We start from the raw sequence: 26,944 nt of genomic DNA, 5'->3' as shown, positions 1-26,944 counted from the left end.
TGCTCAGTCACAGGGGTTGTTATATAGTAGTGCTCAGTCACAGGGGTTGTTATATAGTAGTGCTCAGTCACAGGGGCTGTTATATAGTCACGGCAGTAGTGCTCAGTCACTGTTATATAGTCACGGCAGTAGTGCTCAGTCACAGGGGTTGTTATATAGTAGTGCTCAGTCACAGGGGTTGTTATATAGTAGTGCTCAGTCACAGGGGTTGTTATATAGTAGTGCTCAGTCACAGGGGTTGTTATATAGTCACTATAGTAGTGCTCAGTCACAGGGTTTGTTATATAGTCACTACAGTAGTGCTCAGTCACAGGGGTTGTTATATAGTAGTGCTCAGTCACAGGGGTTGTTATATAGTAGTGCTCAGTCACAGGGGTTGTTATATAGTAGTGCTCAGTCACAGGGGTTGTTATATAGTAGTGCTCAGTCACAGGGGTTGTTATATAGTAGTGCTCAGTCACAGGGGTTGTTATATAGTAGTGCTCAGTCACAGGGGTTGTTATATAGTAGTGCTCAGTCACAGGGGTTGTTATATAGTCAGTCACAGGGGTTGTTATATAGTAGTGCTCAGTCACAGGGGTTGTTATATAGTAGTGCTCAGCAGGGTTGTTATATAGTAGTGCTCAGTCACAGGGGTTGTTATATAGTAGTGCTCAGTCACAGGGTTGTTATATAGTAGTGCAGTCACAGGGGTTGTTAGTAGTGCTCAGTCACAGGGTTTGTTATATAGTCACGGCAGTAGTGCTCAGTCACAGGGGTTGTTATATAGTAGTGCTCAGTCACAGAGGCTGTTATATAGTCACAGCAGTAGTGCTCAGTCACAGGGGTTGTTATATAGTAGTGCTCAGTCACAGAGGCTGTTATATAGTTACAGCAGTAGTGCTCAGTCACTGGGGGTTGTTATATAGTAGTGCTCAGTCACAGGGGTTGTTATATAGTCACGGCAGTAGTGCTCAGTCACTTGTTATATAGTCACAGCAGTAGTGCTCAGTCACAGGGGTTGTTATATAGTCACGGCAGTAGTGCTCAGTCACTGTTATATAGTCACAGCAGTAGTGCTCAGTCACAGGGTTTGTTATATAGTCACGGCAGTAGTGCTCAGTCACAGGGGCTGTTATATAGTCACAGCAGTAGTGCTCAGTCACATGGTTTGTTATATAGTAGTGCTCAGTCACAGGGGTTGTTATATAGTAGTGCTCAGTCACAGGGGTTGTTATATAGTAGTGCTCAGTCACAGGGGTTGTTATATAGTAGTGCTTAGTCACTGTTATATAGCCACGGCAGTAGTGCTCAGTCACAGGGGTTGTTATATAGCCACGGCAGTAGTGCTCAGTCACTGTTATATAGTCACGGCAGTAGTGCTCAGTCACTGTTATATAGTCACGGCAGTAGTGCTCAGTCACATGGTTTGTTATATAGTAGTGCTCAGTCACAGGGGTTGTTATATAGTAGTGCTCAGTCACATGGTTTGTTATATAGTAGTGCTCAGTCACAGGGGTTGTTATATAGTCACAGCAGTAGTGCTCAGTCACATGGTTTGTTATATAGTAGTGCTCAGTCACAGGGGTTGTTATATAGTAGTGCTCAGTCACAGGGGTTGTTATATAGTAGTGCTCAGTCACAGGGGTTGTTATATAGTAGTGCTCAGTCACAGGGGTTGTTATATAGTAGTGCTCAGTCACAGGGGTTGTTATATAGTAGTGCTCAGTCACAGGGGTTGTTATATAGTAGTGTTCAGTCACAGGGTTTGTTATATAGTCACAGCAGTAGTGCTCAGTCACATGGTTTGTTATATAGTAGTGCTCAGTCAGTTATATAGTCACAGTATTGTACTTACAGAGTAAGAGGTCAACTGTTGGCACCGCTCAGACCAGCCAAACCCTCGGCCCTACAAACAACCTAGGTTCTTACGTTGACTAAACAGAACAATGCATTTTGGGTAAATTTATACACCTCTTCTGCATTTTTTTTTATAGCATCAAAAAGAGTTTAGAAAATGTACACATTTTAGTGGGAGGGGTGGGGGAGAGAACAAAATGTCAGGGCTCAATACAGAATAACAGACCAGTTACCTGTCCTGGAAGACAGAGGGAGCAGAACAGAAATACACTAACGCAACATTTTTGCAGTGAGACATTTTTTCTGAGGAACATTTTTGGATTGTTTTTTAAAATTATAATATATATATATACTTGCTTTGCTTACCGCTTGTCTAAGCTTGAGTGTGAGGGAGGAAGTTACTCTCATTATATAAACAGTAAAGCACACGAAGGCCGTGTTGACACAGGCAGCCCAAATCCAATATTTTGTCCACTAATTGGCGTTTGGACCAATCACATCAGATCTTGATTCAATGCTGATCCAAAATTGGTCAAAATACCAGTTAGTGAGAAGAAACGATAATGTGAAAAAATGGGCTGCATGTGTAAAACACAGCCTTATAGTTACCTTAGTTCAGGTTGAGTCCCTCCCCAAATGGCACCCTATTCACAGTATAGTGCACTACTTTAGACCAGAGGCATAGGGAGCCCAGTGCACTATAACTGGAATAGGGTAACACATTTGGGCCGCAGACAGTCAGATTACATCAGTTGAGTTTGACAGAGATGCCAGAACACTGCAGGTAATGAGACACGTAGATCAGAACGTTAAGCCACCAACTCTACCAGTACTACAATATGGGATAAGGAGACATCTGCCTGGTCATACAGAACAGGCAGAGCAGTAGAGGCAGAAAAACAAAGACTAATAATATAAACAAGAGTCGAGACTGGGTAATATTTCAAAATTGGTCCTAGAACAGAACCTTGGGGAACACCGAAACCAGACCCCAGTCAAAGACAGGCAGAACAATGAACTCACATCTAAATAAACCACCGTACTGTTACCAGGAGATGTGTAGACCGTTGGAGAGAGAGACAGGACAACAACTTTCAGGCAGTCAGAAAAAATCATTTTGACAGTCAAAGGAGAGCGAGAGTTGAGAGAGAAGTGAATTTAGTTTAAAAAAAAAGTTTTTCCAAGTTTCCATTACGGTCAAAACAAAGAATATAGACATAATATAGGTACATGATTTTTTTAAAGTTGAGTTCATATTTAGTCACATCTATTACCGACCCAACTTACCAACACAGTAGGTTTCACTTTAGTTTATTGCAAAACACAGGCATATTATTTTAAAAATGGAGCTGATATCACATGGTAGACGACTAGAGATAATAACAAGAGCTCTAACCACATAGCATGACAGAAGAATAGAAATCACCATATTACCTCACTAAAAACAAAAACCGTTAATTTACAAGAAAATCAACAAACAAAAGAGATAAATTAGGACGGTGGCTTGTGTCGTGTCTCCGGAGTGACATCTATTGTGAAACATTTTTTTTTTTTTTTTTTTAAACCAACCAACCAACCAACCAAGAGGGGGGGGGGGGTATTAAGATCTTCATCAAGACGTCATCTGCACCATCCAACACATTTAACAAAAAAAGGGCTTTTTTTGTTTGTTTTTTTTTTTCGACAATGTAGCATGAACTTTTTTTTGTCCACTTCACATTACTGGCCCTGTGCAGAATACATAGAACATACAGGCCATGTTAACAGCAGAACACAGAGCTTCTCTCTCCAGATACCTATGTATACACACACATATTTGTATAGACAGTATCGGTCACACGTTTGGACACACCTACTCATTATATTTCTACTATTTTCTACATTGTAGAATAATAGTGAAGACATCACAACTATGAAACAACACATGGAATCATGTCGTGTTAAAAATCAAAATATAGTTTATATTTCAGATTCTTCAAAGTAGCCACCTTTTACCTTTACAACATTGCACTCCTGGCATTCTCTCAACCAGCTTCATAAGGTAGTCACCTGGAATGCATTTCAATTAACAGGTGTGTTCCTTGTTTTGTTGTGTTGATACAAATTAGTTATACATTTTTAACCAAATAGTGGAATGTCTTTATGTGAAGATTTGTTAAGGGGTGTTGAAGATGGTATTTTACCAAATAGGGCTAAATAAGGGGTGGTATACAGAAGATGGTCTTTTAACCAAATAGGGCTAAATAAGGGGTGGTATACAGAAGATGGTCTTTAACCAAATAGGGCTAAGTTATGGCAAAAAACAGCTCAACTAAAAAAAAAAGAGAACCGAAAGTCCATTACTAGTGCAGTCGCAAATAAGGGGTGAGTATACAGAAGATGGTATTTTTACCAAATAGTAAATAAGGGGTGGTATACAAAAGATGGTATTTTACTAGGGCTAAAAAAGAGAACCGAAAGTCCATTACTAGTGCAGTCGCAAAAACATCAAGCTCTAGGATGAAACTGACTCTCATGAGGACCGCCACAGGAAAGGAAGACCCAGAGTTACCTCTGCTGCAGAGGATCAGTTCATTAGAGTTACCAGCCTCAGAATGCATCCCAAATAAATGCTTCAGAGTTCAAGTAACAGACACATCTCAACATCAACTGTTCAGAGGAGACTGTGTGAATCAGGCCTTCATGGTCAAATTGCTACAAAGAAACCACTACTAAAAGGACACCAATAAGAAGAGACTTGCTTGGGCCAAGAAACACGAGCAATGGACATTAGACCGGTGGAAATCTGTCCTTTTGATCTGATGAGTCCACATTTTTGGTTCCCACCGTGAAGCATGGAGGAGGTGGTGTGATGGTGCTTTGCTGGTGACACTGTCTGTAATTTATTTAGAATTCAAGGCACACTTAACCAGCATGGCTACCACAGCATTCTGCAGCAATACGCCATCCCATCTGGTTTGCGCTTAATGGGACTATCATTTGTTTTTCAACAGGACATTGACCCAACACACCTTCAGACTATTTAAGGGCTATTTGACCAAGAAGGAGAGTGATGGAGTGCTGCATCAGATGACCTGGCCTCCACAATCACCTGACCTCAATCCAATTGAGATGGTTTGGGATGAGCTGGACCGCAGAGTGAAGGAAAAGCAGCCCAAAAAAATGCTCAGCATATGTGGGTACTCCTTCAAGACTGTTGGAAAAGCATTCCAGGTGAAGCTGGTTGAGAGAATGCCAAGAATGTGCAAAGCTGTCGTAAAGGCAATGGGTGACTAATTTAAAGAATCTCAAATATATTTTATGGTTATTATTATGTATTTGTTTAACACTTTTTTGGTTACTACATGATTCCATATGTGTTATTTCATAGTTGAATTCTTCACTATTATTCTACAATGTAGAAAATGGACAACCCTGAGTGAATGAGTAGGTGCATCAAATCATTTGACTGGACTGTGTATATGTATATGTATATATAATATTAACCCTGTCTAAAGGAGGTAAGAGTAGCATTAGTTTCTTCTGGGCAACACCGACGACTCCTGTCCCCTATAACACCTAGGAGGAAGGAAGCGGGTCACAGACAGAGATGGACACTTTATAAAAACACAGTAGGAGAAATCAGTCACAGTACAAGCATCGAAAAGTACAACACAGTAAAACAGAAACCGATAGTTGAGACGTCGAACGAGGGGGGTGAGAGGGGAGGGAACAGGTGGACGGTATTGGTCTTATTGGTGGTGTACCTGAGGTGCTTGCGGCTGGGCCCCCATGGCCTGTGGGCTGCCCTGTCCGTAGTAAGCAGCCTGCTGACGGTAGTACTCTGCCCAGGCAGCACTGTAGTCTGGCTGACCGGCTGGCTGCCCGGCTGGCTGACCGCCTGGCTGACCGCCTGCTGCTGATGCCTGGGGGGCAGCTTGACCTGGGGGAGGTGATAACAGCATTAACACTAATTTCAATATGATTTAAAGCGACTCCTGTAGCGGGCCGGGTGCAGTGTGCGCTAACCAAGGTTGCCAGGTGCACGGTGTTTCCTCCAACACATTGGTGCGGCTGGCTTCCGGGTTGGATGCGCCCTGTGTTAAGAAGCAGTGCGGCTTGGTTGGGTTGTGTATCGGAGGACGCATGGCTTTCAACCTTCGTCTCTCCCGAGCCCGTACGGGAGTTGTAGCAATGAGACAAGATAGTAACTACTAACAATTGGATACCATGAAATCGGGGAGAAAAAGGGGTAAAATAAATCAATAAAAATAAACAGCACAATCATTACACAGGTGCACCTTGTGCTGGGGGACAAGAAAAGGTCACTAAAATGTGCAGTTTTCAAACGCAATGGCTCTTAGTGCAATTGGCATGCTGACTGTCCACCAGGGCTGTTGCCAGAGAATCAAGACTCCCACAAGAGGACAACAACATTTCCACAGGCCTGATCAACTCTAGGAGATGTGTCGCGCTGCATGAGGTGGTCACACCAGATACTGACTGGTTTTCTGATACGAGACCCTACCGTATTTAATGTCTGAACTCAGTCATGTGAAATCCATAGATTAGTGAATCATTTATTTTTTTAATTTAACGCTTTCCCTACGTGACTCTATAATTGTTGCGCTTATATTTTCTTGCGGGTGTGAGAAGGGGAACGAACCCTAGACATGGGATGGGTGTGAGAAGGAGATTGAGACCTAGACATGGGATGGGTGTGAGAAGGAGATTGAGACCTAGACATGGGATGGGTGTGAGAAGGAGATCGAGACCTAGACGTGGGATGGGTGTGAGAAGGGGAACGAGACCTAGACACTGGATGGGTGTGAGAAGGAGATTGAGACCTAGACATGGGATGGGTGTGAGAAGGAGATCGAGACCTAGACATGGGATGGGTGTGAGAAGGAGATCGAGACCTAGACATGGGATGGGTGTGAGAAGGAGATCGAGACCTAGACATGGGATGGGTGTGAGAAGGAGATTGAGACCTAGACATGGGATGGGTGTGAGAAGGAGATCGAGACCTAGACGTGGGATGGGTGTGAGAAGGGGATCGAACCCTAGACATGGGATGGGTGTGAGAAGGAGATTGAGACCTAGACATGGGATGGGTGTGAGAAGGGGAACGAACCCTCCACTGGTTCTCTGGGTGGTGGGACAGAAACCCTCTGCTTTGCTCTGGGGCAGCTGTGGAGGCAGACCCTCTACTACAGAGAGAGCTGGGAGGGGGCACAGCTGCCCACAACATGACCAATGACAATGCCTTACTAACTAATATAAACATAAGTTTCAACTGATATTTTGTTGTTTCTCACCTTGTTTCTTATAGTACTCTTCCCAGGCCTTAGTGTAGTCCTGTGGTTGCTGCCCTGAAATTACAACAAAAACACTGGTTCATTGACCCACAGAAATCGGTATAACGAATCCATGCGGCTGGTTGTCTCCTCTTGAAATAAAGCTCTTCTGCATTCCCAGTATAACCCGGACCTGTCTGTGGACAGCAAGACTGCTGGGTAGACGAAACAGTTGTCTAAACAGCTATAAACATAACAGTGAGTGGACCACAACCATAGCTGATCACCACGGCTCTCATCACGCCAGGTGGAAAACGGACTGACGACTTTCAAAGCACGGCAGCTGTACACACGGATCCCTGGTTAGTCCTGCTAGAAAGATCAAACTCAAGCTGCAAAACATTGATTTATGTTAATGCTACAGGTGACAAATGGCTAAATACTTATCGTTTTAATTCACCAGGTTTTCCATTAAAGCGACAAGGAAAAAAAGAAAAAAAACATACAACTCCACAACGCAGATGGACTACAGATGGAAGACATCGGGCTTCCTTGACGAGAGACAGAAATGTCATCATTTATGCCGCTGCTGGTCTTGCGTTTACACGAGTACGTGGAGCCTTGTTCTCGGGCCTCATCAAACCGGCACGAGACAAGATATATTAGGAGTCAATGGAAGGCGGCATTAAAATGACAGAACTACAAGTTAAACGAGAAGCACAGGCGACACCACCAAGAGCCAACAGGTAATTATTAACTGTCGTCTCGATAAGCTGGCTCTCTCGGTTTGATGGGTTAGGGTTAGTCAAGATGGATGCTACGTTGTCAGATGACAACTAACTTCCAACACGTGTGTGCGACAACATTTGAATAGGGGACAACCTCAACAACAACAAATAATGAATGAATGAATGTCTGGGAACAAGTGCGATTGCGTATTCAGTGACGCCTTCTCAGTATGAACGAGTGGTTCATATGGGGGCGGCAGGGTAAGCCTAGTGGTTAGAGCGTTGGACTAGTAACCAAAAGGTTGCGAGTTCAAATCCCCGAGCTGACAAGGTACAAATCTGTCGTTCTGCCCCTGAAGAGGCTGTTAACCCCCTGTTCCTAGGCCAGTTAACCCACTGTTCCTAGGCCAGTTAACTCACTGTTCCTAGACCAGTTAACCCACTGTTCCTAGACCAGTTAACCCACTGTTCCTAGACCAGTTAACCCACTGTTCCTAGACCAGTTAACCCACTGTTCCTAGACCAGTTAACTCACTGTTCCTAGACCAGTTAACCCACTGTTCCTAGGCCGTCATTGAAAATGAGAATTTGTTCTTAACTGACTTGCCTCGTTAAATAAAAGGTACAAATTAATTGAACGATGTTGATGTTGCTTACTGCGTATCTTTCAACTCAACAGTACGTTTCTATATAGCACGTAGTATGATTCGTACACAGTACATCGTTTTAGTAAGTTGAAAAGGAGACAAATTGGAGGTCGGTCCCTCCCCATTTGGTTCCTAGTGAACACAGTCCAGCAGAAAACCGCAGGCTGAGGTAGAGATTGGAGGAGGTGGTAGCTACCTTGCCCATTGGCCTGTGGGTTGCCGGGGGCTCCGCCGGTGGGCGTCATGGGGGCCTGGGGTTGCTGCTGGTACTGGGAGTAATACGCTGCCCAGGCCGCCGCGTTGGCATCAGCTGCAGCTTTACCTACAAACAAAAACAAACATTAGATACATCCCGGGTTGCTTTACCTACAAACAAAACAAACATTAGATACATCCCGGGTTGCTTTACCTACAAACAAAACAAACATTAGATACATCCCGGGTTGCTTTACCTACAAACAAAACAAACAGATACATCCCGGGTTGCTTTACCTACAAACAAAACAAACAGATACATCCCGGGTTGCTTTACCTACAAACAAAACAAACAGATACATCCCGGGTTGCTTTACCTACAAACAAAACAAACAGATACATCCCGGGTTGATTTACCTACAAACGGGTTAGACCCACTTTGTCTTATGGTCTTGCAACACAGAAAAAGGGGCAAATCAACAGGAGCTAAGGGCTAACACACACTAGCAACTGTCTTTTCTAGGCAAAAAGGACCATTTGTTTAACATCTATTTTGACCAGTACATGTATTCGCACAGCAGAACTGCTCAAAACCAGCACCATCAAAACCAGCACCATCATAACAGATGGTGGCTACACAATCTCACCGGGGTCTGGCTGTCCTTGCTGCCAATGGGGGAAGCCGTTGCCCCAACCCTGAGGCTGGTAGGGAGCCGGAGGACCACTAAGAGAAGAAGAAGAGAACCATTACAAGCCTGTGTCAGACTTTAACTCACTCATTTAGGATTTTTATATATTTTTTTAAATATTGCTTTCCCTCTGATTTTATCATTAATGAATCATGTGCAAATGATCTCAAATGAACTTCAGATCAACCGAGATATGTAGGGAGAAAGGCAAGCCGCCGGCAGAAGTGCTCTTACTGTGGTCCAGGGGGTCCCTGGTTGTAGGGGCCGGGATTGTAGGGGCCCATCTGAGCAGGTGGTCCAGGTGGGCCGGGGGGCCCGTGGGGAGAGGGACCTCCGTGGGGGCCTGGTGGGCCGTGAGGACCACCCATTGGACTGACTGGACCCTGGAGAGGCGGACAGGACAGGCGTGTCAACGAACTAGACAGATACCAGTTAGAACCTCGAGAACGAGACCGTTAGAGGCTCAGTGCCCACTGACCAGCCACTTCTACTAGTTAAACTAGGCTTAGTGCCCACTGACCAGCCACTTCTACTAGTTAAACTAGGCTTAGTGCCCACTGACCAGCCACTTCTACTAGTTAAACTAGGCTTAGTGCTCACTGACCAGCCACCTCTACTAGTTAAACTAGGCTTAGTGCTCACTGACCAGCCACTTCTACTAGTTAAACTAGGCTTAGTGCTCACTGACCAGCCACCTCTACTAGTTAAACTAGGCTTAGTGCTCACTGACCAGCCACCTCTACTAGTTAAACTAGGCTTAGTGCTCACTGACCAGCCACCTCTACTAGTTAAACTAGGCTTAGTGCTCACTGACCAGCCACTTCTACTAGTTAAACTAGGCTTCTCACTGACCAGCCACTTCTACTAGTTAAACTGGCTTAGTGATCACTGACCAGCCACTTCTAGTTAAACTAGGCTTAGTGCTCACTGACCAGCCACCTCTACTAGTTAAACTAGGCTTAGTGCTCACTGACCAGCCACCTCTACTAGTTAAACTAGGCTTAGTGCTCACTGACCAGCCACTTCTACTAGTTAAACTAGGCTCTGCTCACTGACCAGCCACTTCTACTAGTTAAACTAGGCTTAGTGCTCACTGACCAGCCCCTCTACTAGTTAAACTAGGCTTAGGCTCACTGACCAGCCACTTCTACTAGTTAAACTAGGCTTAGTGCTCACTGACCAGCCACTTCTACTAGTTAAACTAGGCTTAGTGCTCACTGACCAGCCACTGTCTACTAGTTAAACTAGGCTTAGTGCTCACTGACCAGCCACCTCCTAGTTAAACTAGGCTTAATGCTCACTGACCAGCCACCTCTACTAGTTAAACTAGGCTTAGTGCTCACTGACCAGCCACTTCCTACTAGTTAAACTATTATGCTCACTGACCAGCCACTTCTACTAGTTAAACTAGGCTTAGTGCTCACTGACCAGCCACTTCTACTAGTTAAACTAGGCTTAGTGCTCACTGACCAGCCACTTCTACTAGTTAAACTAGGCTTAGTGCTCACTGACCAGCCACTTCTACTAGTTAAACTAGGCTTAGTGCTCACTGACCAGCCACCTCTACTAGTTAAACTAGGCTTAGTGCTCACTGACCAGCCACTTCTACTAGTTAAACTAGGCTTAGTGCTCACTGACCAGCCACTTCTACTAGTTAAACTAGGCTTAGTGCTCACTGACCAGCCACTTCTACTAGTTAAACTAGGCTTAGTGCTCACTGACCAGCCACCTCTACTAGTTAAACTAGTCTTCTACACCAGCGTCCGGTGACTGAGCTTCACATTGATATGTAGGATATCTACTAGAGACACTGAAAACCCACTCACCCCGATCTTCTCCTCGACCAGCTGCCGTGCGTAGTCTATCTGTTGATGAGATCCTCGGACGGTGAACATCTTAATGTTGGGGTCGGAGTTGGGGGGAGGATTTCTCTGGAGCTCAATACGCGCTCCAGACTGCTGACTGATGCCCTTGATGGTCTCTCCTCCTGGAGCGGGACAGAGAACGGAAGAGGTTTGGACTCTACTATAAAACACGGTCCTAGTACAGAGACATAATGAGGACAAACCCTGTCCTACTACAGAGACATAATCAGGACAAACCCTGTCCTACTACAGAGACATAATCAGGACAAACCCTGTCCTACTACAGAGACATAATCAGGACAAACCCTGTCCTACTACAGAGACATAATCAGGACAAACCCTGTCCTACTACAGAGACATAATCAGGACAAACCCTGTCCTACTACAGAGACATAATCAGGACAAACCCTGTCCTACTACAGAGACATAATCAGGACAAACCCTGTCCTACTAGAGACATAATCAGGACAAACCCTGTCCTACTACAGAGACATAATGAGGACAAACCCTGTCCTACTACAGAGACATAATCAGGACAAACCCTGTCCTACTACAGAGACATAATCAGGACAAACCCTGTCCTACTACAGAGACATAATGAGGACAAACACCCTGTCCTACTACAGAGACATAATCAGGACAAACCCTGTCCTACTACAGAGACATAATCAGGACAAACACTGTCCTACTACATGGAAACGTAATAAAAACCTGAATGTTTTCTAGGGGGACGTAGTTTCAGATCTATTATTATTTATTTATTTTAATCTGGGGAAAATCCCATTCCAGAAGGAGATCGAGACCTAGACACTGGATGGGTGTGAGAAGGGGAACGAGACCTAGACGTGGGATGGGTGTGAGAAGGGGAACGAGACCTAGACACTGGATGGGTGTGAGAAGGGGAATGAGACCTAGACACTGGATGGGTGTGAGAAGGGGAACGAGACCTAGACGTGGGATGGGTGTGAGAAGGGGATCGAGACCTAGACGTGGGATGGGTGTGAGAAGGGGATCGAGACCTAGACGTGGGATGGGTGTGAGAAGGGGATCGAGACCTAGACGTGGGATGGGTGTGAGAAGGGGAACGAGACCTAGACACTGGATGGGTGTGAGAAGGGGAACGAACCCTCCACTGGTTCTTTGGGTGGTGGGACAGAAACCCTCTGCTTTGCTCTGGGGCAGCTGTGGAGGCAGACCCTCTACTACAGAGAGAGCCTGGAGGGGGCACAGCTGCCCACAATTAACTATATTAGTCACAATATTCTCACTGAAGCAGGCATGAGGAAGAAATTAAACTACCAAACCATCTTTCCTCTTAAGTTGGTCAAATTTACTGTGACACGTGTATTGCCGGTCCTCACAAGCATCTAACGGACTAGGCCGCATCAGCTTTTGGCGATGTTGTACTACTCGGTTAGTGACAACCCTGGTACGAGGCCTGTGTAGTAGTGTTTTAGCTGTGTGTGTGTGTGTGTGTGTGTGTGTGTGTGTGTGTGTGTGTTCTACCTTGTGTATGAAAGTATCAGATATGTTTTGTTAAGTCTTCCAACCTGTAAAAACAGGAAGGAGGTATAACGGGAAGGAGGTATAACGGGAAGGTGGTATAACGGGAAGGTGGTATAACGGGAAGGTGGTATAACGGGAAGGTGGTATAACGGGAAGGTGGTATAACGGGAAGGTGGTATAACGGGAAGGTGGTATAACGGGAAGGTGGTATAAAAGGAAGGTGGTATAACAGGAAGAAGGTATAACAGGAAGAAGGTAAAACAGGAAGGTAAAACAGGAAGGTAAAACAGGAAGGTAGAACAGGAAGGTAGAACAGGAAGGTAGAACAGGAAGGTAGAAGAGGACGGTAAAACAGGGTCCTATAAAGCCCATAGGTGTCTCTAGCTCAATCTAAGTTCATCTACCTTTGCCGATGATGAGTCCAGTCTTCATGGTAGGGACGGTGAAGGTGAACTCCTGCAATCCTCCCGGAGGACCCATGTTCCAGTTACCACCCCCGTTACCCCCCCTGCCTCTCCCCCTGCCCCCTCCGTTAGGACCGCCCGGCCCCCCCTGCTGGACACTCCTCAGAAGGTCAGTGATGATTTCTGCTGCATGCTGGGACTGGTCTGGAGGACCTATGATCTGGGCTATCCTCTCCGGAGTAGTGCCGTCATCTGGAGAAGGGGAGGAAGGGAGAGAAGAGAGAAAAAGGAGATTAAGAGATGTCAGCATTTCCCTTAGCACCAGCAGCAGCCCCAGGCGTAAAGGGTTTAGTTCCTGGTGCTTTCCATTGACTAAGGACAGGCTCTCTCTCCTGGTAAGCTGCACTGTCAGTAAAGTCTCCCTCTAGTGAGACACTTGACTGTACATTGAAACTGGGTCAGGACAGTAGATCTCCAGGAACAGGGTTGGACTGGACCTACAGGACAGTAGATCTCCAGGAACAGGGTTGGACTGGACCTACAGGACAGTAGATCTCCAGGAACAGGGTTGGACTGAACCTACAGGACAGTAGATCTCCAGGAACAGGGTTGGACTGGACCTACAGGACAGTAGATCTCCAGGAACAGGGTTGGACTGGACCTACAGGACAGTAGATCTCCAGGAACAGGGTTGGACTGGACCTACAGGACAGTAGATCTCCAGGAACAGGGTTGGACTGAACCTACAGGACAGTAGATCTCCAGGAACAGGGTTGGACTGGACCTACAGGACAGTAGATCTCCAGGAACAGGGTTGGACTGGACCTACAGGACAGTAGATCTCCAGGAACAGGGTTGGACTGAACCTACAGGACAGTAGATCTCCAGGAACAGGGTTGGAGACCCGCGACTGAACCAACTTTACAAGCACAGACTGTCAGTCAGTGAGGTCTCACCTGGTTTGAACTGGATCCTGACTCCTGTGTCGCTCTGGATCTTCTTGATCATCTCTCCGTTTCTCCCGATCACGATTCCTACCGCAAACCTGGGGACAGGAACCTAAGGGAGGGAGGACACGGGCCAGGTTAGAGGTCAACTCAAACCTGAGGAGGGAGGACACAGGCCAGGTCAGAGGTCAACTCAAACATGGGGACAGGAACCTAAGGGAGGGAGGACACGGGCCAGGTTAGAGGTCAACTCAAACCTGAGGAGGGAGGACACAGGCCAGGTCAGAGGTCAACTCAAACATGGGGACAGGAACCTAAGGGAGGGAGGACACAGGCCAGGTCAGAGGTCAACTCAAACATGGGGACAGGAACCTAAGGGAGGGAGGACACAGGCCAGGTCAGAGGTCAACTCAAACCTGGGGACAGGAACCTAAGGGAGGGAGGACACGGGCTCGGTTAGAGGTCAACTCAAACCTGAGGAGGGAGGACACAGGCCAGGTTAGAGGTCAACAAAATAAAAATATATTCCTATTTCAAATCATATTGAAATACATTTCATGTCCATTCAATAGAGTTCTATTTTGCTACTTGTCGGCTACCGCCTGTAATTAGTCTCAATATATCTCATGATGTGTATCCTAACATGAACACAATGATGTGCCCAATCAGGGATTTAGTGTATTCTTATTGGCTAAGCATTAGGGGGAAAAAAACACCTCATTACTTGCAGCCACAGCTGGTAATCTCTCTCTAGGAGCTGATCCCTTGTCAGTTTGGTGAAATAATTCTAATGTTAAAGGTCAGATTTGAATGAGAGCTCCCCCTTTGTTTCCATCCTATCAGTATCAACACTACGCCTCAACAACCTTAGTGAACCTTCTCTCAGTGTGGTGTTCTGGGAAAACACACGTTACATCTTCGGCCGTTGAAGGAAAGAGGCATCGTTAAATAAACAAAAAAACACTCAGAAGTCTAATTGTCATCGCTGTCGGGAAACCGGGCCCTGGTTAGAAGTCAACTCCAATGCCTTCAGATAAACCCACACATTCAAAATGAAGCCGTTACAGTCTCCTCCCATCCCAGACGGCAGGTCCAATCTTCACCAACTGACCTTCATACGGAAAAATGTAGAGAAGCTGCAAACTCAACATCTGCTGGTTGAGTCGCAGAGTCAACTGAACCCATTATGTGGCAGTGAAGACAAGCGTAGTGTGGGAGTTACTGTACACTTACATCTAGGCCCTCTCCTCCTCCTCCTCCTCCACCACCTCCTCCTCCTCCTCCGCCGCCGCCGCCTCCCATCCTGGAGCCGTACTCTCCTCTCTGCTCCCTGAAGCCCTGCTCTCTGATTAGCTCCATCACCATGTCCTTGGCTTGCTGAGGACCAGAGACGAGACCAGTCAGCATGACAGTACACGGGTACCTTGTTCAGGGGACTTGCAGCCCAACACACCTTCTCCTAATTAGTGGGAAAAGATTAGAATTGAGCTTCTTGTGTAAACTCAGCCAATCAAGCACATGCCAGGCTCCTAACCAACCGGTACAGAGGCACATGCCAGGCTCCTAACCAACCGGTACAGAGGCACATGCCAGGCTCCTAACCAACCGGTACAGAGGCACATGCCAGGCTCCTAACCAACCGGTACAGAGGCACATGCCAGGCTCCTAACCAACTGGTCCCCTCTGCACCACCAGGCCCCCCCCCTCTGCACCACCAGGCCCCCCCCTGCACCACCAGGCCCCCCTCTGCACCACCAGGCCCCCCTCTGCACCACCAGGCCCCCCTCTGCACCACCAGGCCCCCTCTGCACCACCAGGCCCCCCTGCACCACTAACCTGGACTTTAAAAGGTTCCCCAGAGATGCGTAGAGGTTTGTCCGCTCCTGTGTTCTGAGGCCCTTCCTGAATCATGACCATCTTGACCCCGGCCCTCTCCTGCAGCTGTTTGATGGTCTCTCCTCCCTTCCCGATGACCAGGCCAGCCTTGGAGGCAGGGACCAGCATCTCCTGGACAGACATACCGGGGCCACCGGCGTCGTTGTGGTGGAAGGCTGGAGAAGGACGACCCTTATCAACGATCTCCGTCAGCAGCCTCTTGGCAGCTCTGGTTGGAGACAAAAACATCTGCATGGACAGTGGGACTATGGGCCCGACTACAAAAGACACATCAGGGGCAAAGACCGTCAGCTACGGTGTCTGACGAGGGACACAACGTTGGCAGCGGAAATATCAACAAATGTAGTGTCACCACAGAGAACAGGGGAACAGGGGCGGGGCGAACAGGGGAACAGGGGTGGGGCAACAGGGGCGGGAGGAACAGGGCAACAGGGCGAACAGGGGAACGGGGGCGAGGAACACTTTGCCAGCGGAAATATCAACAAATGTAGTGTCACCACAGAGAACAGGGGCAACAGGGGCGGGGCAACAGGGGGGCGGGGCAACAGGGCGAACAGGGGGAACAGGGGCGGGCAACAGGGGCGGGCAACAGGGGCGGGGCGGGCAACAGGGGGGCGGGGGGAGGAACGGGCGCGGGCAACAGGGGGCGGGCAACAGGGGGCGGGAGGAACAGGGGGCGGGGAACAGGGGGCGGGGGAACAGGGGCGGGAGGAACAGGGGAACAGGGGGCGGGGCAACAGGGAACAGGGGAACTATACGTACAGTATGGAGTCTGGGGATCCAGTCAGTGTCACCGACCTATCAGGCATTCCTCCACTGTCTACAACACAGAGAGATCAAGAGGACAGCTAAATGAACCCATTATGACAAGGGGGTCACGAGTCTCATGACCCGGAAACACTCTGGGCCTTAGTTACAGGTCTGTGCAACAAACAAGACAAGGTTATATGGTGAAAAGTGCCCGTTAATCGGGATCCATTATTACAGGACATTTAGATCAGTATGTCTGGAGGAAACCTTACCGGGGGCGATCTGGATTTTGCAGCCCGCTTCCTGTTGCATGCGGGATATCTGTTCTCCTCCTCTTCCAATAACTGGGGTCAGAGAAGATGTGTCAATCAACCCCCCCAATGTCCATCTGCACGGTGTGTGTGTGTGTGCTCTCACCACTGGTGTCCCCCAGGGCTCTGTTCTAGGCCCTCTCCTATTCTCGCTATACACCAAGTCACTTGGCTCTGTCATAACCTCACATGGTCTCTCCTATCATTGCTATGCAGACGACACACAATTAATCTTCTCCTTTCCCCCTTCTGATGACCAGGTGGCGAATCGCATCTCTGCATGTCTGGCAGACATATCCGTGTGGATGACGGATCACCACCTCAAGCTGAACCTCGGCAAGACGGAGCTGCTCTTCCTCCCGGGGAAGGACTGCTCGTTCCATGATCTCGCCATCACGGTTGACAACTCCATTGTGTCCTCCTCCCAGAGCGCTAAGAACCTTGGCGTGATCCTGGACAACACCCTGTCGTTCTCAACTAACATCAAGGCGGTGGCCCGTTCCTGTAGGTTCATGCTCTACAACATCCGCAGAGTACGACCCTGCCTCACACAGGAAGCGGCGCAGGTCCTAATCCAGGCACTTGTCATCTCCCATCGTCTGGATTACTGCAACTCGCTGTTGGCTGGGCTCCCTGCCTGTGCCATTAAACCCCTACAACTCATCCAGAACGCCGCAGCCCGTCTGGTGTTCAACCTTCCCAAGTTCTCTCACGTCACCCCGCTCCTCCGCTCCCTCCACTGGCTTCCAGTTGAAGCTCGCATCCGCTACAAGACCATGGTGCTTGCCTACGGAGCTGTGAGGGGAACGGCACCTCAGTACCTCCAGGCTCTGATCAGGCCCTACACCCAAACAAGGGCACTGCGTTCATCCACCTCTGGCCTGCTCGCCTCCCTACCACTGAGGAAGTACAGTTCCCGCTCAGCCCAGTCAAAACTGTTCGCTGCTCTGGCCCCCCAATGGTGGAACAAACTCCCTCACGACGCCAGGACAGCGGAGTCAATCACCACCTTCCGGAGACACCTGAAACCCCACCTCTTTAAGGAATACCTAGGATAGGATAAAGTAATCCCTCTCACCCCCCCCCCTGAAAAGATTTAGATGCACTACTGTTCCACTGGAGGTCATAAGGTGAATGCACCAATTTGTAAGTCGCTCTGGATAAGAGCGTCTGCTAAATGACTTAAATGTAATGTAAATGTGTGTGTGTGTGGGGTAAAGCTCCGCTAGCCAGCAGGCCCCTGATAGTAAATTACATTAGGGGGCAGGTAGGTCAAAACAGAAAAACAAGTTTATTTCACAGGAAACAAACACAAACAAACAATAAATGTTCCTCGAGTTGTCGTGAGTTCTGAGGAAACAGGGGAAAAGTAGCTAAGAGCCAACCGCTCTCGAGTCGTGTCATTGAGCAGAGCAGGCCCAACCGGAACCGTTGCTATGGATACTCAGACCCAGAGTCGAGCTGGGAGCAAATGACAGAGAAGAGCAGCTAATAGAAGGAAATTCCAGTATTTCAGGTTTCGGGACTAACATTCGGCAGAAACAAACCGGGCCACGGTATGGGGCCTAAACATAAAGAGCATGGGTAGGGATTGGACATAAAAACTCATGCGAGAGTTGGTACTTACTGAATCCAACCATCCCGTCAGGAACCTTGAACTCCTCTGACAACGATCGTGGTCCTCCACCTCCCATTCCTCCACCTCCCATTCCTCCCATTCCCATCGCTGTTGAGAACGCTGCAACGAGGAAACCAAAGACAAATATCAGGAGGGGGAGCACCGACGAAGAAAGACCCTGGTGATGTCGGTCAAAATAACCAGAACTGAAGTAGAACAGGAAGCTAAGCTGAAAACAGGACCCTGTCCAGGTGTACCAACAGGAACCCTAGTCGCTATATAGTAGGGCTGGGAATGACCCTAGTCGCTATATAGTAGGGCTGGGAATGACCCTAGTCGCTATATAGTAGGGCTGGGAATGACCCTAGTCGCTATATAGTAGGGCTGGGAATGACCATAGTCGCTATATAGTAGGGCTGGGAATGACCCTAGTCGCTATATAGTAGGGCTGGGAATGACTATAGTCACTATATAGTAGGGCTGGGAATGACCCTAGTCGCTATATAGTAGGGCTGGGAATGACTATAGTCACTATATAGTAGGGCTGGGAATGACCCTAGTCGCTATATAGTAGGGCTGGGAATGACCCTAGTCGCTATATAGTAGGGCTGGGAATGACCCTAGTCGCTATATAGTAGGGCTGGGAATGACCCTAGTCGCTATATAGTAGGGCTGGGAATGACCCTAGTCGCTATATAGTAGGGCCGGGAATGACCCTAGTCGCTATATAGTAGTGCCGGGAATGACCCTAGTCGCTATATAGTAGGGCTGGGAATGACCAGGTACCTCACAACAAGATATTAGCGTGATACTTAGGTGCCGATACGTTATGTAATGCAATTTGATGTTCCGAACATATTGCCTAGCAACGCTCCTCCTCCAACCAGACAGAGCTGGAGAGGATCTGTAGAGAAGAATGGGACAAACTCCCCAAATACAGGCGTACCAACCTTGTAATCGTCATACCCAAGACGACTCTATGAAAAATGCAGGCCTTTTTGGCGCAGGTACAGGAGACTAGCACTAGCTGACGCTACCTACCAAATTTTTTTCTTCTATATTGATACTTCGAGTCAAAGAACCAATGACTACATTGGTAATAACAAAATAACATTGTGATATTTAACTATCAAATATTTCCTCCCACATCACAACTATACATACAGTGCACTACTTTTAGACTAAAGCCTTTCACCTTAAGGCCCAACGTTGACAAGTTACTCTCTGAAAGACCCAAAGGCCCACCCAACGTTAATTGCTGCCATGCAACACATTGAGAAGAATAGGAGACTTGTGGTGGAATATTCTATTCAAATAAGAGAGACGGTCATTTCTTCAATCCATCATCATTATTATTGCAATAATGAAACAAATGAAAACAAGTTGGCACGACCCTTCACAGACCTGTTCCATATATACCCGATACCAAAATGTCTCAGCTGATTCAACCGCGACCCCAAATACATTAAGGGGCACCATAAGCCACTTGGGGTTCATCCTCAGGTCATCTGCCTCTGGTGTTGTCTCCTAGATGCTAGGATAATGAGGAATACTGGGGCCTTTGTTCTGTTGCTCCAGGCTCTCTCTCTCTCTGTGACACCCACCACATCTGATCTATGGAATGCCAGCTGTTGGTTTTTAATCACTAATCATCCCTTAAAAATCATTTGCTAGCCCAAGCTCCATTAAAAAAAGACCCCTCAGCTAACTCAGAGAGGGAGGGAGGTCCTAACTCAGAGAGGGAGGTCCTAACTCAGAGAGGGAGGTCCTAACTCAGAGAGGGAGGTCCTAACTCAGAGAGGGAGGTCCTAACTCAGAGAGGGAGGTCCCAACTCAGAGAGGAGGTCCTAACTCAGAGAGGGAGGTCCTAACTCAGAGAGGGAGGTCCTAACTCAGAGAGGGAGGTCCTAACTCAGAGGAGGTCCTAACTCAGAGAGGAGGTCCTAACTCAGAGAGGGGAGGTCCTAACTCAGAGAGGGAGGTCCTAACTCAGAGAGGAGGTCCTAACTCAGAGAGGGAGGTCCTAACTCAGAGAGGGAGGTCCTAACTCAGAGAGGAGGTCTAACTCAGAGAGGGAGGTCCTAACTCAGAGAGGGAGGTCCTAACTCAGAGAGGGAGGTCCTAACTCAGAGAGGGAGGTCCTAACTCAGAGAGGGAGGTCCTAACTCAGAGAGGGAGGTCCTAACTCAGAGAGGGAGGTCCTAACTCAGAGAGGGAGGTCCTAACTCAGAGAGGGAGGTCCTAACTCAGAGAGGGAGGTCCTAACTCAGAGAGGGAGGTCCTAACTCAGAGAGGGAGGTCCTAAGAACCTCACTCTATTAACTAAAAACAACCATTTGGTGCATAAATATAACAGAATCTTGTAATCCTGCTACCACAGGATGAATCACGAAAAACACTTAAATGGTTAGTCCTTTAACAGGACAACCTACACCTGTCCTTTAACAGGACAACCTACACCTGCCCTTTAACAGCGAGCTAGAGATGAGCGACAACAACCGATAGTCACTCAACAGGATATTATTGACGATATATTCTAGCATTTTGTCGCCAGTTTGCTGCACCAGAAATCTTTTGTATTTTTCCTTGATTTATACAAATAGGAAGCCAATTTGTTTTCAGACATTTTAGTTCTGAGGTCAAAGCTCGTTTTCTCCCGCGTCCCCCTGCAGCAGACACATGGTGAACAAGACCGTCTGGAACATCAAATCGCAATACCTATAGAATTGTGAGAATCGGGAATAAAATGTCATATCGCGCACCTAAGACTATATCACCCTGATAATATTGTACTGCGAGGTCCCTGGCCTAGCAGATACTCACAGTCATTAGGTGCCACCTTCTTGGTCTCTGGTTGGTCTGTAAGGAGAAGAAGAGACTGTCGTTATTGAGATGAAGACAAAGAGTTAAAGCCCTGTCAACGGTGTGCAGAGTTGGGGGGGGGGGGGGGGCTCATACTTCTGGAAAGAAAAATGGACTTTTGACATCACTTCCTGTGCGACATGGTACAGACATAGTATTTTCTAGAAAGACAACTTCGTAACTACTGAATATATATATATATTTTTTTTAAGGACAAAGGCAAGGGTTCCCGGTTTATGACCTAGGTGACAATCCCCATGCGAAATGCAAAGCTTTCAAGCCATAGAATTAAAACAGAATTTCTGTAGAAACAAACGGGGGCATCTCTGAACACACGACCAGGGATTTTCCCTAACCAGACTATATCACCCTGTTGATCGTCACTAACCAGACTATATCACCCTGTTGATCGTCACTAACCAGACTATATCACTAACCAGACTATATCACCAACCAGACTATATCACCACCAACCAGACTATATCACCAACCAGACTATATCACCAACCAGACTATATCACCAACCAGACTATATCACCAACCAGACTATATCACCAACCAGACTATATCACCCTGTTGATCGTCCCTAACCAGACTATATCACTAACCAGACTATATCACCCTGTTGATCATCACTAACCAGACTATATCACCCTGTTGATCGTCACTAACCAGACTATATCACTAACCAGACTATATCACCCTGTTGATCGTCACTAACCAGACTATATCACCCTGTTGATCATCACTAACCAGACTATATCACCCTGTTGATCGTCACTAACCAGACTATATCACCCTGTTGATCATCACTAACCAGACTATATACTATTTCACTAACCAGACTATATCACCCTGTTGATCGTCACTAACCAGACTATTTCACTAACCAGACTATATCACCCTGTTGATCGTCACTAACCAGACTATTTCACTAACCAGACTATATCACCCTGTTGATCGTCACTAACCAGACTATTTCACTAACCAGACTATATCACCCTGTTGATCGTCACTAACCAGACTATTTCACTAACCAGACTATATCACCCTGTTGATCGTCACTAACCAGACTATTTCACTAACCAGACTATATCACCCTGTTGATCATCACTAACCAGACTATATCACCCTGTTGATCTTCACTAACCAGACTATATCACCCTGTTGATCGTCACTAACCAGACTATATCACCCTGTTGATCGTCACTAACCAGACTATATCACTAACCAGACTATATCACCCTGTTGATCATCACCAACCAGACTATATCACCCTGTTGATCGTCACTAACCAGACTATATCACCCTGTTGATCGTCACTAACCAGACTATATCACTAACCAGCCTATATCACCAACCAGACTATATCACCCTGTTGATCGTCACTAACCAGACTATATCACCCTGTTGATCGTCACTAACCAGACTATATCACCCTGTTGATCGTCACTAACCAGACTATATCACCCTGTTGATCGTCACTAACCAGACTATATCACTAACCAGACTATATCACCCTGTTGATCATCACTAACCAGACTATATCACCCTGTTGATCGTCACTAACCAGACTATATCACTAACCAGCCTATATCACTAACCAGACTATATCACCCTGTTGATCATCACTAACCAGACTATATCACCCTGTTGATCGTCACTAACCAGACTATATCACCCTGTTGATCGTCCCTAACCAGACTATATCACCCTGTTGATCATCACCAACCAGACTATATCACCAACCAGACTATATCACCCTGTTGATCGTCACTAACCAGACTATTTCACTAACCAGACTATATCACCCTGTTGATCGTCACTAACCAGACTATATCACCCTGTGTATCAGTATATATCCCACGTCCTACTATACACAACCCCTATTCTATATAAAAACAGAACCATGAGGTTGATGCGGTCTGGCCAACACTTCACCGGAGGGCCAAAAAGATCATCAAGGACAACAACCACCCGAGCCACTGCCTGTTCACCCCGCTACCATCCAGAAGTTGAGGTCAGTACAGGTGCATCAAAGCTGGGAGAGAGTGAAAAACACTTTCTATCTCAAGGCCATCAGACTGTTAAGTGGCCATCACCCAGTTACTCAACTCTGCACCTTATAGGCTGCTGCCCACCATACACAGACAAGGATTTGTGTATTGGTGTGAATTGTTGGATATTACCGCACAGTTTAAGCTAGGAAGACAAGCATTTCACTTCACCCACAATAACTGCTAAATATGGGAATGTGACCAATAGAATGATTTGATTTCTCCTTTAAAAGATGAACTGTGCATATTTCTGAGACAATCCATGTCTACCAGTATATTAGTGGTTTGGTTACTGGTCGCGTTTCATGATCCTGTCATGTTCGCGGAGACCCTTGTGCGTGTGACCCCTTGTGCGCGTGACCCCTTGTGCGTGTGTGAAGACATTCATACATTGTTTATGTCTTTCAGGAATAGTGTTCTCATCAAGCATATACTCATATATGGAAAAAGGTTTAACTAACATTTTTCTTAAACAAAATATTCCCTCTGTAGCGAAATACCTCAAAACAGCAATAGGTACTGAACCATGTGTTGGGTTTAATTTTAACACACGTACTGTCTTGATAATAGAGTAGGCAAAAGCACAGTCAGACAGGCAAAATAATGAATCAATAAAGAAATGGAGGTATGAAATGGGGGGTAGCCTACCGTACTCACCGGCATCTTCAAGGGGTCGCTTCTGGCCTCCATAGCCAAACTCACTGCCTGAGGGCGCCGCGGGGGGTACGCCGTCCCCCCCAATCTTTGCCGCAATCTGAAACACACAAAACACCCAGTTCCAGCGGAATCATAACGTTGAACTAGGCTCCTCGACAAAACACCACAACTTCTTTCGTTAACTATTTTTCTCAATTTCGTTTCCAATTTGGTTAGCTAAAACTTACATATATACTGCATAAACTAACTCCGCAGAGTTAAGAGGGCATGTGGGGTGGGTGGGGGTGCGTTTTCTGATTCATTTCACACAATCACACTCCACAGAATTCAACAGCATTTTCAATAACAATACAATTAGGGAACTTTGATAAGGGCATATGGTTATCGTAGATAGCGAACTTAGTTTAGAGTTTTGTTAGATTTTACAGCCCCCTTATAGAAAATGATATCAACATTGTACAGTAGGTGGATCAATTCACAGACGAACGTCATCACATTGAAACAAGATAGCTAAATTAGCGTAGCAATACCTGGTTAATTAGCTAGACTAAATAGACTTAACTACATTTATTCAGCTTTATTCAACAGGCATCTTCCCGAAGGCCGCAAAATCGTCTCGTTGGCAAGTTGGAGGTTTAAGGCCTAAAGTTGATTTGCTTTTGACGAGTTTTCAATTTCGACGTGCTTCAACAAAACCATATTAAAGTATTTATCTTTACCTGTCTAGCTCGCTGAAGTGCGTCTTTAAAAGCGTCGTTCATTCCTGCGCCATTTCCCGACGGCGGAGCCACGTTTGAATAGTCGGCCATATCTGTTGCAAATGAACAAATCCGGAGAGAGAGAGAAAATGGCCGTTCTCATCGGAAATGATCCTGACGACACAGATAGAACAAGGATACAGATTTTTCACCGGATGTATAAAACTGAAGCATCCGCTATGGCGTTTCCACACCCAAATATGGTAGTGAGAGGAAGCCCACTGGCCGGCTGTGGCAGAAGATTGAACGAGATTGATTTTGTCCGATATTCTGCACATTTTCTCATCGATAAAACATTTGATTTCAATACAGCACTCTGTTCTCAAAACTACAATATGTTATGAACAGAATGTATTACATTTTGTAGACTTTACCCTTTGCAAAGGTTTTTAAAAATCTCGTTGTTCAGAAGGAGTGTAAAGGCGTATTGAGTTAATGCACATGCGCACTGCACAGAGGAGGTGTTACCTAACGGAAATATGCAGATCAATGCTAGAACGCGCCAATAGGATCTCGCTAACATATGCTTGGCTCTGCCCACCCACTTGCTTGTTCTGCCCACTCTGACTTATTTGTTCCTGGTTGGAAACGACTGTGGCTGTGGTCTTGGTTGAGTAATATTTGCTGTCGCTGTGCGTGCTGCGACACAGCAGAAAAGGCCACACAAATCTCGCGAAATGGCTCTGTCATGCGTCCATCAAAGAAGAAGGCGGAATTATTCTGCTTGCTGCTACTATGATATCACAGTAGAACATCTTTGATGATATCATGGCGGTCCGCAAACAAACGTTTAAAGTGCATGCCGCCACCTACTGTGTTGGAATGTACGATTAATCATGATCCACACATTTCGAAAAAACAATATGAATAAAATAAATCCCTGCTAACTTATACCACACCCTCTTCCCCCAATAGCTTTTGTTGTCTCCACAATAACCTTCAACCTGACATTTCTGCTTTCCACAACCCGAGTCATATTGATAACCTTACCAATAAATGCTATGAAGTCAACTTATCAACTTCATGATCAAAGTTTCCTTTGACACTTCACGTTTCTTGAGCTTGAAGATTTCTGAACAGGCCTCGAAAACCATACCAGGACCAGAAAAAACACCAGCCCGACAGTAGGTCCACTTAGTACAGGACCATCTGTGTAAAGCTCCCATCATTCCTACACTGTAGCGCCAACAACCGGTCTTACCGCCTCTGCATATGATACATCATGACTGATTTCATATCTGTGAACCTCTCTGAGCCTCTCTCTGCACCTGGCACACACCAAATGCTGCGCTGTCATCCAACAATCTAACAATACACACAAATCTAAAGTAAAGGAATGGAATGAAGTATATATAAATATATGGATGAGCGATGTCAGAGAGGCACAGACTAAGATACAGTAGAATAGAATACAGTATCTACACTACCGTTCAAAAGTTTGGGGTCACTTAGAAATGTCCTTGTTTTTGAAAGAAAAGCTACTTTTTTGTCCATTAAAATAACATCAAATTGATCAGAAATACAGTGTAGACATTGTTAATGTTGTAAATGACTATTGTAGCTGGAAATTACTGATTTTTTTTATGGAATATTTACATAGGTGTACAGAGGCCCATTATCAGCAACCATCACTCCTGTGTTCCAATGGCACGTTGTGTTAGCTAATCCAAGTGTATCATTTTAAGGACAGTCTGTGAGTCAGTGTGGGTTAGGGTTTAGGGTTAGTGGGCCTATGGGCCAGAGGTTAGTGTCTGTCTCAAGTGTTGTCTATAAGTCTGGACACGAGGCCTACGTGTCAGAGGTTAGTGTCTGTCTCAGGAGGTACAGGTCAGAGGTTAGTGTCTGTCTCAGTAGGTACGGGTCAGAGGTTAGTGTCTGTCTCAGGAGGTACAGGTCAGAGGTTAGTGTCTGTCTCAGGAGGTACAGGTCAGAGGTTAGT

At 46.4% G+C, this 26,944-nt stretch overlaps 1 protein-coding gene across 3 annotated transcripts; it reads right to left on the bottom strand.

Annotated features, from left to right (window-relative positions):
- Positions 1-3,134: 3,134 nt before the first annotated feature.
- LOC115124980 (far upstream element-binding protein 1-like) lies at positions 3,135-25,122 on the bottom strand. 3 transcript variants are annotated; one of them, XM_065005996.1, is made up of 17 exons: positions 24,967-25,122; positions 24,239-24,344; positions 21,495-21,530; positions 18,681-18,791; positions 17,015-17,086; positions 16,755-16,812; positions 15,933-16,200; positions 15,330-15,473; positions 14,106-14,208; positions 13,150-13,401; positions 11,201-11,361; positions 9,609-9,757; positions 9,333-9,409; positions 8,687-8,812; positions 7,137-7,190; positions 5,586-5,761; positions 3,135-3,567 (listed from the first exon to the last, which is right to left on the bottom strand). In XM_065005996.1, the coding sequence occupies exons 1-17, from the start codon at positions 25,054-25,056 to the stop codon at positions 3,559-3,561; spliced, it is 1,992 nt and encodes a 663-aa protein (XP_064862068.1). In that variant the 5' UTR covers positions 25,057-25,122; the 3' UTR covers positions 3,135-3,558. The 3 variants fall into 3 exon arrangements, with proteins under 3 accessions (XP_064862068.1, XP_064862070.1, XP_064862069.1); XM_065005998.1 differs by having other exon boundaries at positions 24,248-24,344; XM_065005997.1 differs by lacking the exon at positions 3,135-3,567 and adding an exon at positions 4,288-5,397.
- Between the last annotated feature and the right edge of the window lie 1,822 nt (positions 25,123-26,944).

Source organism: Oncorhynchus nerka, linkage group LG20 (assembly GCF_034236695.1).
Source record: "Oncorhynchus nerka isolate Pitt River linkage group LG20, Oner_Uvic_2.0, whole genome shotgun sequence".
In the NCBI taxonomy this organism is placed as follows: Eukaryota; Metazoa; Chordata; class Actinopteri; order Salmoniformes; family Salmonidae; genus Oncorhynchus; species Oncorhynchus nerka.
The sequence above is the reverse complement of the archived record's forward strand: the minus strand, read 5'-3'. Positions and strand labels throughout refer to the sequence as shown.

Bases quoted from the DNA above. Each gene is read 5' to 3' on its own strand.
- LOC115124980 (XM_065005996.1), bottom strand. From the start codon at position 25,056: ATGGCCGACTATTCAAACGTGGCTCCGCCGTCGGGAAATGGCGCAGGA. The intron at 24,345-24,966 runs GTAAAGATAAAT...TGTGTGTTTCAG, and splicing joins CACTTCAGCGAGCTAGACAG to ATTGCGGCAAAGATTGGGGG. The intron at 8,813-9,332 runs GTGAGATTGTGT...TTTTGTTTGTAG, and splicing joins GCAAGGACAGCCAGACCCCG to GTAAAGCTGCAGCTGATGCC.